Source organism: Zalophus californianus, chromosome 7 (assembly GCF_009762305.2).
Source record: "Zalophus californianus isolate mZalCal1 chromosome 7, mZalCal1.pri.v2, whole genome shotgun sequence".
Classification (NCBI taxonomy): Eukaryota; Metazoa; Chordata; class Mammalia; order Carnivora; family Otariidae; genus Zalophus; species Zalophus californianus.
In genome coordinates, this window is record NC_045601.1 from 124,906,445 (window position 1) to 124,923,300 (window position 16,856).

At 40.1% G+C, this 16,856-nt stretch overlaps 1 protein-coding gene across 5 annotated transcripts in view; it reads right to left on the reverse strand.

Moving 5' to 3' along the window:
- LYRM4 (LYR motif containing 4) overlaps positions 1–16,856 on the reverse strand; it is a 264,832-nt gene that overhangs the window by 222,528 nt on the left and 25,448 nt on the right. For all 5 annotated transcript variants that reach the window (XR_003521386.2, XM_027601928.2, XM_027601931.2 and 2 more), the window contains exon 2: positions 2,501–2,621. Coding sequence is in view for 4 of the 5 variants with exons in the window: in XM_027601928.2 (XP_027457729.1) it covers positions 2,501–2,621 (121 nt within the window). In the remaining variant the exon portion in view is untranslated. The remainder of the gene's footprint in view (positions 1–2,500; positions 2,622–16,856) is intronic.

The following is a 16,856-nucleotide window of genomic DNA, read 5'->3' on the forward strand; positions in this document are numbered from 1 at the left end:
GCTATTTTAGACAGTGTGGTCAGGACAGCCCTCTGCGGGGAGGTGAAATTGGAATAAAAGTCTGAGGGGAAAAAGGGAATTGAGTGACGGGAAGGTCTGGGGAGAGAGTATTCCAGGCAGAGGGTACAAAGCCTCCACGATGGAAACAAGCTGGGGGTATATCACGGACATCAAGAAGGCATCTGAAAGTGTGAGGGAGCCATGAGCAATGGACAGCCTTTGAGGACTTCTTAAGGATTTCAGATTTTATTGCCATGGTGCTATGAAGCCTTTGGAGGGTTCTGAGCAGGGGCAAAACTTGCTCTAATTTTCCTTTTAAGAAAAGACCACTCTGGCAGTATGTGGAGAATAGATCATGCAGGCAGGGGAAATCAGGGAGGCATGTTAGAAGGCTATGGGAGCAGCCAGTGAGAAGAAAATAGAGACACTGCTTTATTTCAGGCCTTCAGGCCAAGGTCAGCTCATGCCAGTGTAGAGCAAGGCAGCTTGAGGAGTCCCTAACATCTCATAACCTAACTAGGGTAAGTGTGACACCTGGATTCAGGAAGTCTTAACAAGAAAGGGAAGTGAGCAGGAACTGCCCAGGTGTTGACCTGTAATTGGCTGAGTTCTCTGATGGAATGGGAATGTTTTCATTTGTCAGAACCTTTCTGAGCAGAGTCTTCAGGGCCAACATAATCATCTGCTGCTCTCCTGGCGAAGGGCCCTGGGCCTGAAAGTAGGCCCACCTGTTCCCCAACTGGCAAGGAAGGTGCACTTGCCAGGCTGTCCTGGGGAGCGCGCCCTGGCCCCCACAGGTCCAGAGGCTGCAGGTTTGAGTCTGTTTTGAGTGTGGATTCACTGGGGATGTCTGAAGAGAGCCAGTCTAATCTTTTTGTTTTTGAAAGGGCGGTTTAGCATTTCAAACTGGGAGGTGACACAGACAATTACATAACAGAAGAAATGGTGGCACAGAGTACTTACAGACACCTTTTCTAAGCAGTTTTCTACTCTGTGCAACTTTATGCTAAAGGATAAAACCAGTCTGGGAGATGCTTGCCAATGTCTACATCAGAAAGTGCCAAAGAACTGAATCTGAGTTTATGCGAAATAAGGACTCAGGCTGCTTGTTTTTTTCCAAGTTCCAGTGCTAAAGGAGCCCATAAAATTCAACCACTGATGCCTGGAAAATGCCATCGTCCTAGAGTTTTCAAAATGACAACTCATTTACCTGCCACTATCAAAGTACACGCAAATATGCAGACTGGTTTCTTTTCCTGATTATCCTATTATCTTTTCATGGCCTTCCTTAAAGATCATTTCCTAGGCTTGTCTGAATGTGGCAAAGTTATTCTGTTGCTAGATAGATAACTGGAGAACTCAACGAGGGTTATCGGAATCCGAAAGTTATTCTAGGAGGGACTGTTTCATTACATTGCAAGACTTCTGAATTTGACATAAAGAGAAAACTACAGTATTTAATATTGCTTCTTTTTCTGAATTGTTTAGAGTCAAGCATGAAGAAGGGTTAGGGATGTATGTATACATATATACATATATATGCATATATATGTCATATAGTATGATATGATATGCTGTCAGCTGAGCTGGTATCTCCTGATGATGCTGAACAAGCCCTTTCCAAAACCACTAGGCAGAACTGAGGGAAATCATAAGGGACTTCCCTTCCATATTTTATAAACAAATTTACTGCAAGTAAGAGAAACGAATGGAAGCAGAAATGGAGCTTATGGTGTGGTTGTTGCTAAATCAAAGAAAAACAGTGAAAAGGATGATTTTTTTTAGAGCGTGAGAAAACCAACCGAGAGCAGGCTACTTGGCCTCTGACTCTCTAATTAATTTTGCAGAAAGAGGGACATATCACACTACCCAGGAGACCATGCTGCTGCAGATGTTCTGGAGAAAGAGAACAGCAAGCACAAATCAAGGTGATCCCTGGCACTTCTACAAGACAAAGACAAACACACCTTCCAGGGTCCATTCTGGGGTCAGTAGCTAAGCAGCTGTGCCTTACATCATTTGCACCTGCAGATACACCTTCCATGTGGCAACACAATTCAGCTTCCTCACCAACGATCATGTCTCCAAGAAAAGGGCAACATCACCTTGAATTATGATTTGAAAATACTAGGAAAAGTAGAATATATTTATGTTCTTTGACATATGTCAATGCATAAATGTGTAAATATATCTTAGAAAGGGGCAACATTTTTTTAAAAGTTTCTCATATTTAAAGATCAACCTTTAGTGAACGATGAGAATGCAGCTCCCCAGAAGGATGCATTCCCTGAGATTCTGGAAAGCTGCTATTTTCCTTTATGTTCTCCTTGAGTTCAGTAATATGATAGGTCATCTTTCTGTGTCTATATGAATAAAAGGAGCAGTTTCATGACCCTGTGGTATAAATCATAAACACCAAAAGCAGAGATGTCCAATTAAGGGGGATATGTCAAAGTTTACAGCTCTTAATTAAAGACAGTACATCATCAAACCATCTTACTTGTCGACGAATTATTCCAAGGTCTCTTCTGGCTTTATTCACTAGGGCTTGAATTTCTACAGGATCCTTTACATTCTTATTTTCTCTGAAGGCATCTCTTATCCTCCTGACAGCGTAAGTTCTAAATGAATTCAGGAGAAAAAAAGAAAAAGTGTCAGCAGTCTGAAGCTATGCTTTTAAGTGAAATCAAAAGCCTTTCCTTACGAATTAACTGTCTGTATTCCCCTGTGGATAATCCACTTAGATCTTTGCTCTTGGGACAGGCCCATCTATTACTATTCTGGGATGACTAAGCAAACAGATTAGGGAAATAAATCTAGCACAAACAATCCACATATAAATGGCAAACTGCTACTGAATTGCTCCTTAGATTCCTGGTTCTTTAGTTATTCACATCTGAGTTCTCTCCATTAACATGGATAATTGAACCTTTGATGTACAGAGACAAAGCAAGAATTAAAAGAGGTGAAATGATGCGCCACATATTCATGCACCCAGACAGTGATCTATGCCTGACTCGGGTCAACTCTCCAATCTTGTCCTATCTTTTAGCTGTTTATTCCTCTTGTGGGATATAACATATAAGGATCCGTGTTGGGATCCTACCACAGTGGAGAGTGGAGATTATACCAAAATGCTTTCCTCCATCTTTTTTTTTTTTTTTTTTTTAGATTTGAGAGAGAGAGGAAGACAGAGAAAGAGCACGAATAGGGGGAGGGGCAGCAGGAGAATCTCCCTGAACGGGGAGCCGGACACGGTGCTCAATCCCACAACCCACGAGATCACGGCCTGGGGCCGAAACCAGAAGTTGGATGCTTAACCAACTGAGCCACCCAGGCACCCCTGCCTTCCTCCATCTTTAAAGTGTATACATATGCACATATGTGCACATACAAACACCCTCTCCCCACCAATATAAATTACATGCAGCACAGGACAGCAGTTCAAGAGCACGGTTTCAAATCAGATAAGCTCGGCTTTGCTCCAAGCTCCCACTGTTTGTGTGAACTTGGGCAAGATTCTTAACATAAGACCATGTTTCCCCATCTGTCAAATGGGCATAATACCACCTACCTCTCAGGGCTGCTGGGAGGATTCAGCTTTATCCTCTAACCCAATCAACAAAAGCTCTTCTTCTTAATACCTTAATGCATTAGTACCCCTCTCTCTTGATGTTACAGTCTCACCTTCATCCCGCATCCTCAGGGTCACACCACGGTGTGTGGACAGAGGGCAAAATGGTCTGGATAATCAAGAGTCCTTAACCTGATGTGTCCCCTACGCAGTCATGGCCTTAACCCATGCCCTTCCCATGTACGCAAGACTGAACACAAGAGATGAAGGGGGAGGAGTCCAAGTCAGTCACAGCAAACACCATTTTCTCCAGTCCTTTTATGATCTCACATGGCTCTGCTTTTAACTTTAAACACCAGCTAAAGAATCCATGTGAACCTGTTAATAACATTGCACACAGAGGCAAAGAGATGAGAGAAGGGGAATATAACTTCTTTGGGAGTTTGGGAGTATGTTCGGGGAGATGGATATCATTTACTGGGGAAAAACTTGTTTTAGAGAAGACTACTTTTGTTTTAGATCAACTTTCCTAAAGTAAAAAGAAATTCTAAATTAAAAATCCAAATGGCGGGTCCTTTCTGTTTAAAAGCAAAAGTAAAATGAAATCTTGTGCCGTTAAGAATCGTGACGGAGAAAGGCAGACACTTTTAGGACGTAAGCCACTGGACAGATGTTCATCTGAAGCCTTGGTGAACCAATGGGAGTATCTGCAGAGGCGCTCCTGGGTGTTCAGGATCAATCTTGGGACAACCGTGACCAGAAATGGAATCCCTAAAGTAGCAGATACTATGTAACAACAGGGGCTCCTTCATTATGAAGTCTTGGAAAGAATTTTGACTTGTTAACTCTATCAGATATTCTCCTATATAGCTGCTAATCTAACAAGAGTTTAGACTATCTAGGAAAGCTAAAAGCAATTTCTGGGGTACTTTCTTACACAGCATGATGGTTATTAACATAACACAATACCACTGTCCTTCCTCACACCAACACATTCCTCAAAACAGTTTCTTTGTTGGTGGTGATGGGAGCAGAGTGGACACCATAATTTAATTCTAGGATTTTGTTCCACACGTAGGACTGGTTTTAGAACAGGAATTTACCCGAAGAGTCATCTGTTGTTTTAGTTCTTCACTCAGGATGCTGCACGGGATTTTTGGAAAAATGAAATGGTCAATAGTAGTCATTACTAAATTCATTTTTCTAGAAGCTAGTGACTAGCCCAGAATAGCCAGCAAAAAAGGGAGTATAACTTGGAACATGAAGTTTGAAGTTCTTCTAAAGTTTAAGGAAATCAGAAAATAACTTAACGGCACTCAAAGATTTCTATCAGTTGAGCTCAAGGTACAGCCTTTTACAGTTGGCTGTGCATTCTTGTGGTCTCCCCAGATCTCCAAAGTCCACACTTAAAGGAACAAAGTTCTAGATGTCTGAATTAAATGTGTCTAAAGCAATCAAGAGTTGTCGTTCCAAATATGAATGCACCTCTAACATGAATGATGTGGTGATGGCTCTCTCTTCTCTTTCTTGTTCCTCGTCCTCCTCGACCGTCTAACACATACAGTGTTTTCCTTTGCCCCAGGAGAAGTCATTGCACTGGCTCAGAACCATGTAATTACTACTGCATGAACAATTTTTCAGTTCTATGCATTATTTCCTTTTTATTAAATAGATTTTTAATTTTTTGGGGGGGAGGGGCAGTGGGAGAGGGAGAGAGAATCTTAAGCAGACTCCAAGCCCAGCGCAGAGCCTGTCGTGGGGCTCGATCTCACCACCCTGAGATCATGACCTGAGCTGAAATCAAGAGCTGGATGCTTAACTGACTGAGCCACCCAGATGCCCCAGTTGTAGGGATTATTTCAAATGATCATAACTTCGTGAAGGTAATCACAAATCTGCCCGAACCTTCAAATTTCATAGGAGAGGGCTAACCACCCATTGTTTCAGTTCTGCCCCCACGTGGTTTTTATCCTTTGCATTTTTTCCACCACTACAAGGAAAACCATTTATCCTTGAACACATTCTGGCTATTGGCCTCCTGACCCTATTACTGAGCAAGAACATTTCGAAGAAAAATGTGCAGCTGCCGCACATGGGATGATCCTAGTATGAGTCAGATGCTGTTTGAAATAAAGCATGAAAAATTAACAAATAAAAGGCTACACAACAGTAAGAGCTACCAACTCTGGGAAAGCAGACCACATCCACAGAAACAGTAAGGCTATGCTGCTCATACAGTCACTCTCCCTCTACGCTCCTGAAGCTCTGCGTAGTTTCTTCATGCTTCTTTGTGCAGATTTCCATTTGGCTTTCCCTCTCCATCCCAGCCTTTGCCCTTTGGTCTGCCGTGAGATCTCCGAGTGTATATGGGTTCTACTGACTATCCTTTCAGCATTGCAAGGATCCAACTCCTTTATGAGATTCTTCCACCCACTGTAATTTCCCAGCTGCAAAATAAATAGCAGACAGTAATGAAAGCACTGTGGTGCCCGAGGTCTTGCTTTACTTTCTCCCCTTCCAATGCAGGCCCCAATAATCACAGCACTTGGAGGCTCACATTGGTTGTAGCATCCAAAAGGTGTGATTGGGAAACAAGCTGATATAATACCCCTCATTTGCGTCAACCTTCATCACCACCCCACCCCACAATCTGGTTTTTCTGCTTATTCATCCTGTAAAAACACTGGTGCTTTTTCTTTCTTTCCCCAACCCCAAGTATCTCAATACCAAAACAACTTGACCCTTCTTTTAGCCTTTCTGGGGCAAACTCCTTCAATTGCTTGGAAGGACAAGTGGTCCATCAACTTGCCTTAACTCAAATTCCTTTAGAGCCATGAAGAGAAAGCTGCTTAATTTTGCCATGCCTTCAGATTCCAAGGGACTGAGAGGAGAGTGCCATTGTGTTCTGGGATCTTACCCCTGCTTATGGGTCATTGGTTCACCCTTAACACATCTTCGAGGCCAAGCTTTCTAATGAAACCATGCTGTATGCCCCGACACTGTTATCTGCTGACTTCTTGATGTCAAGTCTCAAGATTCATCAAGGCTTAGTATCCAAATGGCACTCAGTGCATACGCAGGCCACTTAAAAAATTAAACTTAAACTTAAAAAAATCATCATAATTTTTAATAAAAATAAGATCCTTTGAAGTCAATAATTTTTATAATGAGATCGATGACAGTGTTTGCCATTTTTTACTGAGTTATCTACATTTGCTTTACTGATGGAGAGTTCCACAGCAAGTTGGTGTCTGGTCCTGCTCTCTAGATCTACTAGTTATTTGTTCCTAGGCTACTCTGTGAGCTCATCTTATTCTGCTGCCTCTTCTATGTTGTATTCTCTAGGGTTCTCTACTGGATCTCTTTTCTTCTAAATAAAATCTCCTCCACTAACTGAATCTGTGCCTAAGGTTTTATACTATCATATATATGCCACTGGCTACCAAGTCGTTCTCTAGTCCCAAATCCATATAACCCAATTGCCTCTTGGACTTGCTAACACAAGACACCCACTATTCCGGGGCGCCTGGGTGGCTCAGTCGTTAAGCGTCTGCCTTCAGCTCAGGTCATGATCCCAGGGTCCTGGGATCAAGCCCTGCATTGGGCTCCCTGCTTAGCGGGAAGCCTGCTTCTCCATCTCCCACTCCCCCTGCTTGTGTTCCCTTTCTGTCTCTCTCTGTCAAAATAAATAAATAAAATCTTAAAAAAAAAAAAAAGACACCCACTATTCCTCCTACAGCTTCTTGTACTGAACACTTTCAAACTGAAGTCACCATCCTCTTTCCTCCCTAGCCCCAGTGGCCAGTATTCCCTTTGCAGGTAGGTGCATTTTCATAAAGCTAACTAAGTCAGACATTTGGGGATTCATCCTAAATTCCCTCCTTTCCCTTAACTCCTTATATTCAATCAAGCACAATATTTCATTGTTTCAACCTTTTACATCTCTTCTGAATCACCTTCCACTTCTCCAAACCTTCAGCTCTAATCTTGGTTCAGGCTCTTATCTCTCACACTAATGCAAGAGCCTTGGGATTGTGGCATGTGTGATGTACAATAAAATGGATACTAACAACAAGAGAGAGAAAGCTCAAAGACCATTTGAAGGTCATGAGTACTCTGGGTGGATAACAGGGTGAGGGACAGATCAGAAAGCATCCTTCTTATGAACATAAGTTCCCACTAGAATATAAGCCCCATGCAATAGGGACTTTTCTCTTTTTTGTTTACCACTGCATCTAAAGTGCCTGGCTCAGAGACTGTACTCAATAAACACTCAGGGAATGAATAAACTTCTTATCAGAGGCAATAATAAAAAGATCTTTAGGAAAAAGGCCAATAATCAATAAGGAAAACACAACAAAGAATATGAAACTGAAAAGGAAATAGAATGAAAAGGGTTTGCAGCACAAAGACTGAAATAACCTCTGAGAGGTAGTGGTTACAAAATGTGCACTGAGAATTCACTAAAGAAATATGTACTGAATGCCTATTATATAAGTACGATACTAGGGCTACAGAGGAGAGCAACAAGGTTTTGGACTCAGGGACTAGCTAGGAAATCTACACAGAGATGAAAGAGGAGGTAGAAGTCATTTAAAGTGAACACAGAAAGGCTAAGGAGAGTTTTGGGGGTCAATGGAACAGTTCTTAGCTTGTCCAGAGTAGTGTTTTCACAACTTCTACATTTGACAAAACATTGAAACTGTACACTTAAAACAGATGCATTTTATTATAGGTAAATTATTTCTCACTAGGGTGAATTTTTTTTTAAAGATTTTATTTACTTGAGAGAGAAAGAGAGAGAGACAGAGTAAGCATGAGCAAGAGGGGGTGGGGAGCAGAGGGAGAGGGAGAAGCAGACTCTCCACTGAGCAGGGAGCCCAATGCGGGGCTCAATCCCAGGACCCTGAGATCATGACCTGAGCTGAAGGCAGACACTTAACTGATTGAGTGAGACCCAGGTGCCCCTCTTCACTTGGGTGACTTTTAAGGAAAATTGAAAAAATAAATAGTATTGGAGTTATATCACATTTGCCCACTTTTAAGAAAGCCAAAAAGATACCACCAAAGACTGCAGTGCTAGACAATGATTATGTACATGGCTGAAGTAGAAATTAATGCTGTATTACAGAAACCAGGATGGAAAGTCAAATCTGAAACAGAAAAATTATGTAAGTTGATGAGAAATATGTAAGAAAAAAAATTAAGCTTCAGAACAGGGTAAAAGTACATAATCTATGAATAATAAGTGTGAACAAACCGAACTGGGTAGGTGATTAAAGTTATAATAGAAGAAAATGTCCCAGGAGTGATTATATAAAAATTGAGAAGACTCACTGGATTTAACAACCAGAGTACAATGCCAAGATATTTACTTATAAAACCCTGAAGTCCAAGGTCAAAGAAAAAATAAGAGGGGCGCCTGCGTGGCTCAGTTGTTAAGCGTCCGCCTTCCGCTCAGGTCATGATACCAGGGTCCCAGGATCAAGCCCTGCATCGGGCTCCCTGCTCGGCGGGAAGCCTGCTTCTCCCTCTCCCACTCCCCCTGCTTGTGTTCCCTCTCTCACTGTGTCTCTCTCTGTCAAATACATAAATAAAATCTTTAAAAAAAAAGGAAAAAAAAAATAAGAAAGGATAAAGAAAAACCTTGAAGTAGGTAATAGAGAATGGAATATAGATAAGTATATCCTCAGACTTCCGTTCTCAAAACTGCAAAGAAAAAGGCGGCTCTCCACAGTCATTTGTTGTCTTGAGGGCCCAAAAGGGGGAAGAAAATAGTATCTATGATTGATGGCACAAGTACTATGCTCAGGACACTGCGCTAAGTACTGGATATACATGACCTCATTTAATCCTCACAAACTATGGCTCGGAGAGATTCAGAACATTTAGGCCAATATTACATGCCTAGTAAGTGGCAGAGTTGGATCCCGTACCCAGTTGACTAGTCTTTGATTTTCAACTCTAAGCTGTGCCTCCTCCAGAGGTTGATAAACTCTATTCAAATTTTGATAAATACTTGGTATAAGCCAAGTTGTTAATCATTTGAAAAGGCATTAAAAAAAAATTGTCTCTTGCTTCACAAAGCTTAAAAAGATCATTTGGTCTCTCAACGCTGCTTCAAGTGTTCCTACAAATAGTTCAAGCACCAACAATGTCTTATGAAAAGACAAGTAGCTGACGGCATAACGAGGGAAAGAACTATTGATGGAAGCAGCAAGAGTGAGTGAAATAATCGAGATTAATTGTTTTAAAAAGGTGGACAGTGATCAATAAGAAGAGCTGTGGAGTGAGGAGGTGAAGTTACTATCAGAAAACCTACTTGGGAGGCCAAGGCTAATTTTTAGTCTCAGGGCAGCTGTAAATAAAACCTACTACATACTTTTCTGTTAAAATCCCCTAGCGGCTTTCCATTATCTTCGGGAGAAGGGTCAGTATACTCCTGTTCATCTCTCCCACTCTATCAAGCACCCCTTCCAGCATGGTCCACCAACTCCAGCCATATGGGAAGACTTACAGTGTCCCCAGTCCTCTCTCCTTTAGCCTGCTGGTCCTCCATATGGGGAGTGTCCTCCCCCAGCTTGATTCCTTGGCTAACTCCTACTCCTCCTTAAAGACCTAACCCAGTTAGAAACAAATATGACAAAAGATTAATATCCTTAGCATATAAATAGCACATATAAATCGAGTGGAAAAGACATTAGGCCCAGAGAAAGTAAATAAATAAGAATCCAGAAACAATAATTCACAAGAGAGCACAAAGAGGGACTAAATTTAGAGAGATAAATGGACAGAGATACATGAATGTTCAGCCTCAGTCATAATGAGAGAAATGCAAATAAGGTACGATTTTCTGCCATCAAATTAGCAGAATTTTTTTAAAAAAAACAAAGGGTCTTTACATCCTGCTGGTAGGAGTATGAACTGTACTTCCTGTGGGGGAAAATAGCATAGTAATGTGTAATAAAGTTCGTAATTGTTTATCCAGTAATTCTACTTAAAGTAATCCTACAGAAATAACCTGAAATATGCATGAAGATATATATTGAAAGATGTTCATTACAGCACTATTTGTAAGCATTAAAAATAAAAACAACCCTAAATGTTCAACAATGGAGAAGTGGCTACATAATTTATGAGATTATGCTTTTAAAATCAATGTTTCAAAAAACTTAAAGTCCCAGGTGCAAAAGTCAAAGGTATTAAAAAATGTATCAGTCTCCCTCCCAGTTCTTCTCTCTAGATGCAACCACAGCAGTTTCTTATTCGCCTCTCAGAGAGTGGATTCTTGCTAAAACCCCTGTATTTTTTTCCACAAGTGGCAGCACTCTAAGCATACTGCGTACTTTTAATTCTTCAATTAAAATGTATCAGTAAGCATTTCATATCAATACAAATGGAGCTGACTCATAAATGGTTGTGTCATATTCCACTGTATGGATGAATTAGGATTCATCTGGCCAGGCTTTTATTAATGGATATTTAGTTATATACAATCTTGCTCTTATAAACAATGCTGCAATTAAGCAATATCCTTGTTTACTGTAGCATCATGTATGTGTATCTGTGAGATCAATTCTGAAAAATGGAACTTATAAGGCAAAGGACATGTGTATTTATGGTTTTAATAAAATTCTGTCCAAATTCTGTGTAGAGGTTCTACCAGAAATGTATAAGTGTGACTGTTTCCTAACACCTTTGCCAAAACAATGTTATCTAAATTCCTGATCTTTGCTCATCTAACAGGTGGAAACAGTATCTCATTTAAAAACATTTTTTTGAGTTATAACATGTAACATTATATTGGTTTCAGGTGTACAACATAATTTGATACCCGAATACATAGTGAAGTGATCACCACAATAAGTCTAGTTGACATCTGTCACCATACCAAATGCACTTTAAGGACTTACTCTCTTGGCAGCTTTGAAGTACGCTCTATATAATTGACCATAGTCAGCATGCTGTATATTACTTCCCCATGACCTAAGGTATAACCGGAAGTTTGGGTCTCTTGACACACTTCACCCCTTTTACCTACTCCCCAACCCTTTCCCCTTTGGCAACCACCATTCTGTTCGCTGTATCTATGATTTTGGTCATGTTTTGTTTAGTCACTTGGTTTTTTTAGATTCCACATGTAAGTAAAATCATATGGTATTTTTTTTTCTCTGTCTGACTTATTTCCCTTAGCATAATTCCCTCAAGGTTTGGCCATGTTGTCATAAAAGGTAAGATTTTATTCTTTTTTATACTTGAGTAGCATTCCATTTTATGTGAGTGTATGTATATACACCCCCCCATCTTTGTCCATTCCTCCACTGATGGACACTTAGGTTGTTTCCCTACCTTTGCTATTATAATGCTGCAACGAACACAGGTGGGTGCATATGTCTATCTGAATTAGTGCTTTTACTTTCTTCAGACATATTCCCAGAAGTAAAACTGCTGGCTCACATGGCATTTCTATTTTTAATTTTTTGAGGAACCTCCATATTGTTTTCCGCAGTGGCTACACCAATTATATTCCCACTAACAGTACATGATGATGGTCCCCCTTTTCTTCATATTTTTTTTCTTTTAGAGAATAGTCATTCTGACAAGTGTGAGGTGATATCTCACTGTGGCTTTACTTTATATTTCCCTGATGTTGAGCATCTTTTCATGTGTCTATTGGCCATCTGTATGTCTTCTTTGGAAAAATGTCTGTTAAGATCCTCTGCTCATTTTGGGGCAATGAAGCTGACCACCTTTTCACAAGTTTAAAGCCATTTATATTTGTTTATATCCTCTACCTTTTTTGAATTGAATGATTTGTCTTTTTGATTCATTGTAAGATCTGTTGTGAGAAGCTGAAATGATCTACCCAGTTTGTCATTTGGCTTTATGATATCTGTGTGTTTTTGTCATGTAGAGATGTTTAGTTTTCACAGAGTCAAGTGTATCAATTTTTATTTTGTGGCTTCTGGGTTAATTACCATATGTACAAAAGCCCTCTCTACTGTGAGATCACAAGAAAATATTCACCCATGTATTCTTGAGAATCTTCATGGATTAATTTTTTGTTTCACTCTTTCTGGAATTTATTTTAGTGGAAGGTGTTGAATACGAATCTAACTTTAGCTTCTAAGGTAAGTATCTTAAAATGAAGGATATAACTATATACTCAGAATGACCTCAATTGTGGGATATATAGGTACAGAAAAACTAGAAGGAAATACAATGGCATGGTAAAATAATTGCTTTCAGTTACTGGGGTTTATGCTTTCTAAATTATTACAATACCCATAATTTCCTCATAATGTTTCAGTTCCTAGTGACATCATAAAATCAGTAATATACTTCAAAATAAAGAAGAGTCAGCAATAGAGAAGGCTCACTTTGTGGGAGCAGAGATTGGGTTTTGAGTCTCTGGTGAGAACGTCCAGGCTGGCAATAAACTTGAAACTCACTGATGAAGAAGAGTGAGGCACAACCAGGGGAGCAGATGCGGTTGTTCAGAAGAAAGCAGTAGGATGGGAAGAGAAGCCAGCTCTGGAGACAGAGTAAATATTTAAGAGCAGGCAGAGGGGATGAGAGTAGAGGCAACAGAGAGAGGAGACAAGAAGACATACTTTACACGTAGAGAGTAAATAAGATTGTCACAGTCCTACAAAGGTTAAGACAAAAGCTGAAAAGGGCTCCAATGAAGTTTGTAGTTAGGATGTTATTAGTAACTTTAGCAAGAACAACAACAGCATATATTTATGGACTACAATGTAGTAAACGTATAGAAGGAAAAAAACCCCCTAAATTCTTGGAAATACACTCATAAATAACCGAGCCTAGAAAAATTTCATTATACAATAAGAGAATATTTTTAGAATAATGAAAAAGATTATGCATAAAATCTTTGGAATGATGTTAAAGCCATACTTAGATGAAAATTAATGGCTTAGGGTGCCTGGGTGGCTCAGTTGGTTAAGTGACTGCCTTCGGCTCAGGTCATGATCCTGGAGTCCCGGGATTGAGTCCCACATCAGGCTCCCTGCTCAGTGGGGAGTCTGCTTCTCCCTCTGACCCTCTTCCCTCTCGTGCTCTCTATCTCTCATTCTCTCTCTCAAATAAATAAATAAAATCTTAAAAAAAAAGAAAATTAATGGCTTATACAGCCTTAGTAATAAAATAAAAGCAGAGTTTAATAAATTAACAATATTTCCTAATATTTTAAGAAAGATTTTATATATTTGAGAGAGAGAGAGAGAGAGTGCACCTGTGTGAGGATGCAAAGGGAGGGGTGGAGGGAGAGGGAGAGAAAGAATCTCAAGCCGACTGCGCTGAGAATAGAGCTCAACACGGGGCTCAATCTCACGACCCTGAGATCATGACTTGAGCCAGAATCAAGAGTTAGATGCTTAACAGACTGAGCAACCCAGGTGCCCCTTTCTTAACATTTTAGAAAGGCAAGACAGTATCCCATGAGAAAATAGGAAGAAACAAGGTATTGTTAAAATGTGTCAAACAAATTAAAAATGAAAAAAAAAAATCAGTGCAATTAGCTAAGACAACAGAGTTTATTCTTTCACATTATGGTTTCTGGGATATACATCAGAAAACAAAATTATGAGGAAAAAAGAGAGTAAGGAGGATTGGAAGTTTGAGAAGAGGGATTTAAAAGAATCATTTCAGCAAATGAGAGCATGTGCAGACTCCAGAACTTGCCAAACAATGAGAAGGGGCCAGCTGAGGTTGGAAACAGCCAGAACAGTGGTACCAACTTGCCAAAACACAGTGATTCTTCTTTTTCTCCAGTTGTGGTTGGTTGCCCAGGTCTAGTTATGGGAAAGACAGATGTTTGAGGAATCCATACTTGCAGATTTGACAGATGAGAGTAACAGAAGGGCAAGACAGAGAGTGAAGACAGAAAAATGTTCCAGCGCTCAAAGGAGGTGGTGGTAGGAATTTCTTCCCCTGCATGAACTGCTGATTTTCTAGGTGCCCCTGGAAAATTTTTTAAATAGTCTCTTTTGGGCGCCTGGGTGGCTTAGTCGGTTAAGCGTCTGCCTTTGGCTCAGGTCATGATCTCAGGGTCCTGGGATCGAGCCCCACATTGGGCTCCCTGCTCAGTGGGGAGTCTGCTTCTCCCTCTCCCTCTGCCCCTCCCCCCTGCTTGTGCTCTCTCTCTCTCTCTCTTTCAAATTAATAAAAAAATAAACCTAAAAAAATAAATAAAGTAATAGTCTCTTAAAAAAAAAAAAAAAGCTTAATAAAACAACAGAGAGAAGGAAAGGTGCCACCATCCTGTAGTGTATTCTGAACCTAAGGCCCTGGAGGAAAAGTTTATAAGCATTCTGTCTGGGTTTCCTTTTTGGTGCTTAAAAATATTTAATATCTTTAACCTATAATTCATCAAAATTGAACTTGTAATTATCACTTGGATCCTTCCTCACAGCCACTGACATTTTGTTGCAAACAAGATTTTTCAAAATGTAAACCAATTTATCAAAGTAAAGGCCACCTATAAAACTGGTCTGGCTTTCTGCAATAAGGCATACAGATCAAGTAGTGGGGAGGTCCAGGCTTCTCTTTAATTTGGTTTCAGACATGGCCGTTTAGACCATGCAGGCTCAGACCCTTAGTCCATTCTTCACATATTCCTGGCCTGAAAGATGAGCATGTCCTTCATCTGTGGAGTCCTGAAACCACTCTCATTAGGGGAAACACAAGATAAACACTCAAGTTATTAATTGTCCTCACATTCACAAATCTTACGGAACTGGCTCTGTCTTTTACAAGCTATCCCTGTGGCATAAAGGCTCTGTGTTCAGGGATACGGTTTTCTGGCTCTGTTCCTCCTGCATTTACCAGAAATGAGCTTGACCTAGCACCACAAAAGCAAGTTTAGGTTTTCATTATGTAATAAGAGATAAAAGTCAGGCTACAGAATACAATTTTAAAAATTTTCTTTTAAGGCGCCTGGGTGGCTCAGTTGTTAGGCATCTGCCTTCGGCTTGGGTCGTGATCCCAGGGTGCTGGGTCCCACATCGGGCTCCTTGCTCATTGGGAAGCCTGCTTCTCCCTCTCACACTCCTCCTGCTTGTGTTCCCTCTCTCACTGTGTCTCTCTCAGTCAAATAAATAAATAATATACTAAACTTTTTTTTCTTTTAAATTATAGTGTGAACTAGCCAGTGTTAAGACATGACCTTTAGATGATTTAAAATGTATGGCGAATAACTATCCACAGGAAGAATATTCAATTAATTACTTCTGGATTTTCCATTGGAGGGGGGGTGGTGTAAAGCAGGAATGATGGAAATTCCTCCTGGTCATTAAACTCAAATGTCATTAAAATTTCCTATCAGTGCTGCTAAAAAGGAGCCAAATAAAATGCCTTTTGTTTTATTCTTTCCTCCTGCCATCACTCACCAGCAACAATAAATGAGCAAAGAAGGAAAGACAAGAGGGAACAGATAAGTCATCTAGCTTGTGCTCAATGTATTATTAAGGATAATTCACATACAAAAAAAAAATGCAGAATGATTCTCCCTCCCCCTTCTTACAATGTGTGAAACAGTAGAATATTTGCTGGGTTATTCAGAAGGAAAGAAAAACCTACATAAAAATATTCCAGGTATACAGTACCCATACCCATCCATAAGAAAAGCAAAAACCAGGAGATAAAATAAAAAAGGTGTCAGGTCCTGGAATCATGATTGCAAAGTACAGTCAAAATCCTGGTGAGCTTCCCCTGAGTATCCTGGCTTTGGAAAGGACAGCAATAGACAAGTTGGGTCTCAGTTCCCTCAATCCCTGAACACTGGATTGAATCCAGGGCATGGGAGGCGATTAGCTAACTTTATTTTGCTTACTTGGAGTTAAAGGGTTCTGAACACTATATGTAAATTTATGCAAATGAAAACATTAATCACAGCCCGAGATTTACTGACAAAATCTGGTAGCCTTTCCTCCGTTTGGAGAGCTTTAATTTTGCTTTTCATGGAGAAGAGGCATCTCTAAAGTCTTGTCTAGTCTAAAAATTCTATGAATTTAAAAATGCAATTAACCTCTATGTCTCCTGGGATGTCATAAGCAGCATGAGGCATGGATTATCATGCACTATAATAAAGGAATGGTTATTTTGGTCTAGGTGCTATATTGCCTTGAAACAAAGTTTGTTTGCTTGGCCATCTAACAAATAGCTTGTTACTGTATCTTTCTTCCAAGTAGGTCAAAATATTTCCACGTATTACATAATTTATTTCCATAACATCTTTGTGAATCATCTAGTAGGTGTTTGTGTG